Source organism: Rhipicephalus microplus, chromosome 9 (assembly GCF_043290135.1).
Source record: "Rhipicephalus microplus isolate Deutch F79 chromosome 9, USDA_Rmic, whole genome shotgun sequence".
Lineage (NCBI taxonomy): Eukaryota > Metazoa > Arthropoda > Arachnida > Ixodida > Ixodidae > Rhipicephalus > Rhipicephalus microplus.
The window spans coordinates 85363703-85371903 of NC_134708.1; the positions used below are offsets into that span (position 1 = coordinate 85363703).

The 8201-nt window shown below is 44.8% G+C and overlaps 1 protein-coding gene across 1 annotated transcript; it reads left to right on the forward strand.

Annotated features, from left to right (window-relative positions):
• Positions 1-794: 794 nt before the first annotated feature.
• LOC142771383 (uncharacterized) lies at positions 795-7181 on the forward strand. Its single transcript, XM_075872859.1, has 3 exons — positions 795-1244; positions 3395-3483; positions 6919-7181. The coding sequence occupies exons 1-3, from the start codon at positions 1165-1167 to the stop codon at positions 7179-7181; spliced, it is 432 nt and encodes a 143-aa protein (XP_075728974.1). The 5' UTR covers positions 795-1164.
• Positions 7182-8201: the final 1020 nt, after the last annotated feature.

Below are 8201 nucleotides of genomic sequence, written 5' to 3' on the forward strand. Positions count from 1 at the left end.
CTGCGGCGGCTGCATTTCCGATGGAGGCGGGAATGTTGTAGGCCCGTGTGCTCAGATTTAGGTGCACGTTAAAGAACCCCAGGTGGTCTAAATTTCCGGAGCCCTGCACTACGGCGTCTATCATAATCATATAGTGGTTTTGGGACGTTAAACCCCACATATCAATCAATCAATCATGCGCACCATAAATAGTGCTCAAAATTTAATTGCATATGTTGTTTTCATCCTCGCTGTATTCTGTGCTGTTTATGATATAAAAAAAAAGTAGCACGCTGAAGTGGTGCTGCTTTTGGGCAACAGTTGAAAATGGCGGGGTGCATGAATGCGGAATACTGCCGCTTAGACTCAAATCACTCTTGTGGTCACCTCCCACTGTTTGCAGCATGTGTTGTGTATACACAGCTGCATATTTCTTAGCTAGAAAAATTTGATTTTAGGTGTTTCACGCCATTTTTCATGTAACTATTCCACAATTGCACACACTGATCAGCAGGCTTTCAATTGCGCTGAAGGACACAGGTGCCATAAAATTCATAGTCGATTCTTTCAAGAAACCGTATGTAAAGGCTGAAGCTTCATGCGTACATACACACACACATACCATATTGTTTTTTGTACTTTATGAAAGCTGCGAAGGTCTCATGTGCCTCCAAGCGTAACCTGTCTTATTTATTCTCCATCACCGCAAAAGTTTTGTGAGTTTCAAATAAAAGTACTTTGCGCATGGCCACTTTTGGGTAATTTTTTTGTGTAGGTGTTATTTGAGCAGCCTAGAGTGTTTACTTTATAAGCCTGTATGTATATGTTGCATTATAAGGATGCAGAATGTGTGTAGCTGTACAATATAGATGAAGTGTAAAAATTAAGTGTGTCTATTGTAGTGTTCTTGCAACCAATCTTACCCCCGTATTCTAGAACGTCCCTCCACTCAACGCTTCACCTTCACTTGAGATGGCTGATGGGAGCGCCGTCTCTAAGCAGAGAAAATTGCTGCATGTCAGCAATAATCTGCTGTGATTCTCGAGTAGCGCAGCGTCGCTTTCAAACGAGCAGCGGCACAGTGCTCAACTCTGTCAAGTGAAGAGGGAAAGTCGAGTCGGGGAGCGTTTATGAATATGGGGGTTAGTTTTGTTGTCTTGTTAACCTGCCATTAACACTGGATTGATGCTACTTTGCTCTAGCTGTACGGTGCTCTCCAAGGCTCAAGGAGGCACCGCACGGGGAAGGCTCGGAGCAAACCATGCGTGAGTTTCCTTTCATTGTTACACTATGCACGTATTAAGTGATAGACTTTAATGTATGCTATTTGTATTGTGCAAGTTTTTGGGGACATACAACTTCCAACACTTATATGTTTTGGCAAAACACTTATATGTTTTGACAAAAATCACGCAAGAATGAGAGAAGCTTGTGCAAAAATTATGCAAGAGTGTAAGAAGCTTTTGCAGAAGTCTGTGAAATGAAGTTTTGAAATTTTGTGGCAATGTGTCATTGTACAGTGGTCAACAGTCTTGCTCAGCATGCTTGACTGCAGGGCTCCCGGCTGCACAGGCGCATCTACGGAGTGCCTGATGCATGATGGGCCAAATGTCAGCCTGCACACTGGTGCCTCTTATCCCCGTTTGTCTGTTACATCAGTGTCTCTTGTAAAGGGGATCAACTGTGCTACCTTTTTTTTTTCGAATGTAATGAGTTCTTTTTCCAGATGATTGTTGTTTTAAGGTAGAGCCTCACATTTCTATCAAATACTGAAGATTCTATTTTTCCTTCTAGATGCTATGAAGTCACTCCTTGTGTTACAATAGAGTGAACACTGTTATGAGAAAAGCTACTTTATGGAGTTAACTCACTCCATATTGACTTAACACACAGAATTGGTGAAAACTACACTCCATTCCAGCTGCATTAGGAATAATATTCATTTGCATACTTCTGTTTCTTTTGTTTGTTTGTTGGCTGGAGGTTTGGAGTATAGGGTGGCCAGAGGGCACTGCGTAGTCTTTCTTCATCTTCCCAATTTTGTGAACATCAATTGATAGCCGTATGGGAAGCAGCCAGCATGCTGAAACAGCGGTGCAAGCATGCAACATGTTCAGCATTGCATGCAGTCAGTTGCTGTGAGCAACCTACTGCATACAATTAACTGCGAGTGGTGAACTAACGCTGCACTATGTGTGCCTCCTGGAAAGCTGCAATGGTAAAGTGCCACAATCGTATAGTAACATGGATAACATTGCAATTTGTTTGTTGAATAATTTTGCAACAGAATCTATGGAGTTTTGGATAAATTTGTGTATCTGCCTGGTTCATCAAAGCTACAGAGTCAAATGCGGTATATACTCGCGTATTATGTGTACTTTTTTTGTCAATCCGGTCATGTGCGAAGCTAGTAGGAATCGCTGGCCTAAAAGCTCAACTGGGAATATATGTTGCAGGCGCTGTCACAGCTGTCTCAAAGCGGATTGTCATTTGTTTGCTAAGCCTGTTCAAATGCCCCCATTTTCTTGAAGTTCTTCCGAACAGTGCTCACAAAAACCAGTTCCCACGACAGGGTTATACCAGAGAACATAAGTACTCTCCAATAATTTTCGGGAACCCAACGTAAAGTAAGATGCACACAAGGAAGCGCGATGCCAACACAGTGCTGTGTGTGTCGCTCTTCATGTGTGTGTGTGTCCATTCCTTGTCCCAGTCTTCTATTGCGTTGTGTTCCCTCCGATATCTAACCAACACACCTAAGCTTCTATGCTAAGTCTTATTCAACGCACTCTTCTGCTGGCTCCCATACTGAATATTGCATGTCGAAGAACTCCACGCTTATGTGCTTAGCAGTAGCACGGTTTCAGTTTTCTTCGGTAAGCTTTATAACAGCAATCTGCCTCGTATATAATTATTGTAGCCTATCACAAGGAACGGTAAAAACACAATGGCCAGATGGCGAAACCGAAAAAAAAAATGAGTGCGAAAACCTGCCTCATCTAGTTGATGTGACAGGTTCAACATCTCTGCTGTGTCTCGGGAATACATTCTTGCCGTGGAAGAGGTGGGAAGATAGGAGGCAAACCTCGGACTACACATAAACAGGTTTCAGTTTTCAAGTTCGATATTCTAGGGAAAGCATAAAAGTTCATGGAAGAAGGGACCTTGCACTCAGTCCATTTTGTGTAAGACTGCACTCGCCTGCTCGACAAGAGATGTGCCTGACCAGAGCATCATGAAGTCAAATGTGTCTGTGTGTGTGCTGGCAAGGTGGCTCGGGCTGGTTGGGGAGGGCAAAGTATGCGAGCAAAAAGTTTCTTGTAGTAAAGCAGGCTGGCTAATTATACTGGTGAGCAAATTATGTGAGGATGCAAATTGTGCGAGTAAATATGGTATGTACTCTTGTATGTTTCAGCTCTATTGCTACGGATCCTGCGGATCCAACTTGGCATCCGGCAGCAACAAAGACAGGTTCTGCAGGAGGTGCGACAGCTGAAGCACAAGGTACGGCTCTTGTCCGTGCCTCAGCACGCCCAGCCAGCACAGCGCCCCTCTGACCTTCCCCGGCTGCCTGCTGGTACAATTGGAGAAGTGGAGGCAGCAGAGGCAGCTGTGCAGAGTAAAGCTGTGGCTGCGGCTTTGGTGTATATTTCTTGATTTTTAATATGCCTATGTAACATGCAGAAATTTAGTACTGCTTTAAGATACTGTGTTTCGGGAAACAAACTAGTGAGGTTATCTCATGAGCCACTGTACTACAGTCGAATATGAATAATTCGTACTCAAAGAGGCCAGAAAATTTGTTCAAATTAAAAGAAGTTCAAAATAATGAAAGTTACCGTAATTACTTGAATCTAACACGCACCTTTTTTCCGGTTAAGAGAGTTCATAAATCGCATGTGCGTTAGAATCGAGTACGAAAAAAAAAATGAATATGGTCATTCTATCGCCATCGCCACTTACAAAATGGTCGCCCCCTACGTGCGTCGGCATGGCGCGTCGGTCATTTCTGCCTATGTGTTTCCCATGCGCTGCACTTCATACGTGTGCTGAGGAGTTCGTCATCTTGTAGTACATTAGCATCGACGGCATGGTAGGGCCGACTCCAAAAACTCGACGAGTGCACCACAATGCTGCTTCTAAAAGAAAAGTCGTTGCGTGTGCCGGAACGGACAGAAATCGGGCCGCATCGCGGTCATTCGGAGTTCCCGAAACGTGCGTGCGGGACTGGCGGAAACAAAAGCAGAATATTGTTGACAGCAAAGATTCACGCAAAGGCTTCAGTGGACCACAGCAGGGTCGGTTTCCACAAATTGAAGAGCTGCTCGGCGAGTATGTGATTAAGCAGTGAGCGGCACAGCGGCCCGTGACGACAGAACTGCTCCAAGTGCAGGCTATGCAGTTAGCCTTAGAAAAAGGGCTAATGCAGAGCCATTTTAAAGCGAGCAGGTGCTGGCTAACGAACTTTATGAAGAGAAAAGGCTTTTCCCTCCGAAGGCGAACGGGCATATGCCGGAAGTTGCCGGAGGAGTACGAAGAAAAGCTTCAGAGTCTTCAGAGGTTCCTCCTAAACTTGCGGCACAACAACGGCTACCTGCTTGGGCAAATCGGGAATGCCGATCACACGACTCTTTACTTCGACATGCCTGGCACCACAACCGTCTAGGAGAAGGGGGCGAAGCAAGTTTGTGTACTGACATCGGGCCACGGTAAAACTAGAGTGACAGCAATGCTCTGTTGCACGTCAGATAGGCATAAGCTTCCCCCGTACTTCATATTTAAACGGAAGACGCTCTCAAAAAGAGTCGTTTTCGCGAGTGTTGTGATCAAGCAGGCCAACGAGAAAAAAGGGTGCGCGTTGCAACCGATGTCTTAATGGTTTTTTTTTTTTTTTGTCGTGGAAACCGGGCGCGCATTACAATCGAGGGCGCGGTAGAATAGAGTAAATACGGTAAACAAGCGGAGGGCTCACCATGCAGTGATGCATGTGCATGGAGAAGTTTTATTCACAAATTACAGGGGATCCGTCATTAATTAAAGTAGTCAATACATGTCTGTACACGTTGGCCTTGCAACGAGTCAACAAGTTTTGCGTGCAGTTTGCAAAGCATTTGTACTTTGGCTTCAGTATTCTCCTGGCAAAAGAAGTTGCGCGCGGCAATGTCCAGTGCTGACACTCTTCGAAGACAACTGTGTTTCCACTGTTACCATCTGCGCTGTAGCTGGAGCGTGGCCAGCACATGATGAGAATGGAGGAGCGTCTCCACCTGGAGCCACCTGGAGAAAAGCAGATCGGCATTCGAGAGAGAAACACTCTGCGGCAGCTTTTTTTTTTTTTTTCTCTCTTCATGCGCGGTGTTGAAAGGAGAAGAGTCTCTACATAGCAGGAACGAAAAACAGGGAAGCGTGACACCGGCGCGTTGCAGATCGGCATGAGAGAGCCAACTCTCTGCGACAGCTTTTTTTCCCCGCTTTCTCTTCATGCGCAGTGTTAAGAGGAGAAGGGTCTCTACGTGGCAGGGACGGAAAAAGCCGAAGCGGGGCACAGGAATGTCGCAGATTGGCATTTGGCAAACATTCCACCGCAGTCTTTTCTTTCCTTTTCTTCATTTTCTTCTTCAAGCACAGCGATGAGGTGTCTGAAGTGCCACCGCAGGATTGGGCGGGGTGCTGAGAGCATTTTTGGAGCGCGGTATAGCTTTGATAGGACCACAGCGTCAGTTCGAATTAAGTTGGAATTAATGAGATTCGACTGTATTTACTATAGTCTGTGAAGTCCGAGTGAACTGTCCTAAGCTAGCAGACGATGTAGGCGGCATCGTGTGTTTGATGGGCAGTGACTAGCAATAGCCTGCTTAAAACAGGCATTCAGTAATTTTGTTCATTTATCACCCTATTTCGTGTCCGCTGCGGCTCTCTCTACTTTGAGCTACAGTTCACCCTGCCTTGTGTTAGCCGATTTCTCAATTTTTTAAAAATCTAACATGCACCCAATTTCGCAGTGTGAAGAAAAATGCACCTTTGTTTATTGTGATGAGATTTCTATAGCGACATGCCTCTTTGTTGGCTATCACAGAAAAATATAAACAGCAAATGGTGCGACCATCTAGTGCGACCTTTATTTTTCTATCAGTTTCATCTATGACCAAGATTTGGTCACTCTAAGGTTGCCTCTTAGTACGCCTTGATCGTGTTCATTTATCTTGTTGTGCTCTGCTTACAATGCATTGATTAAAAACATGTCCAAGCTTCTTTTTGAATTCCACATATTTTATCGTTTTTCACCTGTAGAAGCTACTCCTGGTCAACATTCAGGCAAAGACATTGTAACCTCGAAGAAACGTGTATTGGAATTTGAGCACTGTACAAAGTAATTATACTATTTCATAGCTAGAATCAATATTTATTAAGGGTTATAACAGTGTTGTATTTGATTTCATAACAGCGAAACTGCATTCAGAGAAGGACTCTGAAAGGTTCTCACACTGAGTGTGAGAGGGCTGATGTGGAAACCATTTTAGGTCAAGTGAGTTGAAGTTAGCGTAAAAAAACAATGAAATGTTGTGATGCCCAAAAATTCAAGTTGTTGTTTTCAGTGTCCTCTTCTTGCAGATTTTTATCATGAAAACATTTCGATGTGCTGTTGCGTTCACCCCATCTATGCTTCTTGCATTTTTTTACAGTGCAAGCACCTCCTGCAGATTGGGGGACGTGGCCTCCGAGAAATTGGTGTGAATGCCATGAAGGCTGTATTGGCACATGACGTGCAAGTGCTGTACAGCCTTCATGGCAGAAAAGGGAAAGGGCCTTTGTGAACCTGAGTCTCTGTAGATTAGTGACAGGTTAGACTTGTTCATTGTTTTATGTGTGTGTACCCTTGTGTATTCTCTGTACTGCAGTGCTTCATGTGTACTATGGTATTTCTGTTCTTGTATGCAGATGTCATCTGCCAAAAAGCAGGGTGCGACCAGGCGGAGGCCCTCAACTTTATTAAGAGGTGGCTGCCAGGGTCTGGTGATCGCTGTGGGGGCAGGAAGCGGCGCTTCAGAGAAGCATTTGTTGTGGAGCAGCCCGATGATCCCCACTCTCAGAGTGCAGATTATCGGCTGCTCGCGGCAGCTGGCTTCCTGCCCAGCCACAGCAGCCAGGGCCTTGATAGCACCACTGTCACTGTGCCCCCAACGCAACCTGACCTGCAGTAGAGCGGGCCTTTTTTAGTTGTGTATATATATTTTTCACTGTATACATTTTTTGTTGTACCAAATAAATAAAAACAAAAACAAAGAATAAATAGTCTGCAGACTGTCGGTGGTGCACTGTTCGGCTAGCTTATGCTGATTCGGAAGCACCATCACCATGTTTTAGTTACAAAAAAATGCTCTAAACTATGAATATTCTCGATTACCATGTGGGGGACATATGTGGGGATTGCAAGTGGGGGACATACGCTTTCAACATTTACTTCCTAACGACTTTTTTCGATCTGCTGTACCAAATACCAGTACCAAATAAAGCACTCGCTATTGCAAAAGATAAATTGGTAAAAAAATAAACTACGCTTCTAGTGTTAGCAAAGGGAATGAGGTATAAAAGATGAAATAGATCGAGTAACTGCTTTCAGTTCTCAGCATTCAATTTTCTGTTGCCCCAAGTATACAGGGCTGCAAAGCTACAAGAGCGGGTCATCGAGGCATATTGTTTAAATCTTCCGGTAAGAAAAATTCCCTACTAATAATGGTTACATAATGGCAAGACAATCAGTAGCCAATATTCGTCGTGCAGGAAACATCGGTGTAATAACGGCATTTGATTGGCTGCAATGTGGCCCTGGATTGGTCCAATGTCGGTCGTACATCCGTAGCCAATATTCGTCGTGCAGCAAACATCGGCGTAAAAATGGCATGTGATTGGCTGAAATATGGCCCAATGTTGGCCGAACATTGGCAGCTTTGTCGGCAATACGATGGGCCTTCGTCGGCCCAATGTTGGTTGCATACTGGCTAAAACATCGGCAAAACGTCGGCCCATCATTGGCTTGAACGTCGGCCCGACATTGGAAGAAGTTGCACTTCCGACGTCGGCCCGACGTCGGTGCCGATGTTAGCCGATGTTGGTCCAAGATTGGTCCAACGGCGGCGTGCTGCCTGGGACGGTATTTTTCAGATTTAATTTGAGCGCATTATAACGGTGTACGTTGTGTAGGCAAAAAATGGCGGCGCTTG

What these genes read in the sequence shown, in the direction of transcription:
- LOC142771383 (XM_075872859.1), top strand. Translation starts at nt 1,165, where the DNA reads ATGCTACTTTGCTCTAGCTGTACGGTGCTCTCCAAGGCTCAAGGAGGC. An exon ending in AGGCTCGGAGCAAACCATGC is followed by an intron (nt 1,245 to 3,394) that starts GTGAGTTTCCTT and finishes TGTATGTTTCAG; the next exon opens with CTCTATTGCTACGGATCCTG. An exon ending in TGCGACAGCTGAAGCACAAG is followed by an intron (nt 3,484 to 6,918) that starts GTACGGCTCTTG and finishes TCTTGTATGCAG; the next exon opens with ATGTCATCTGCCAAAAAGCA.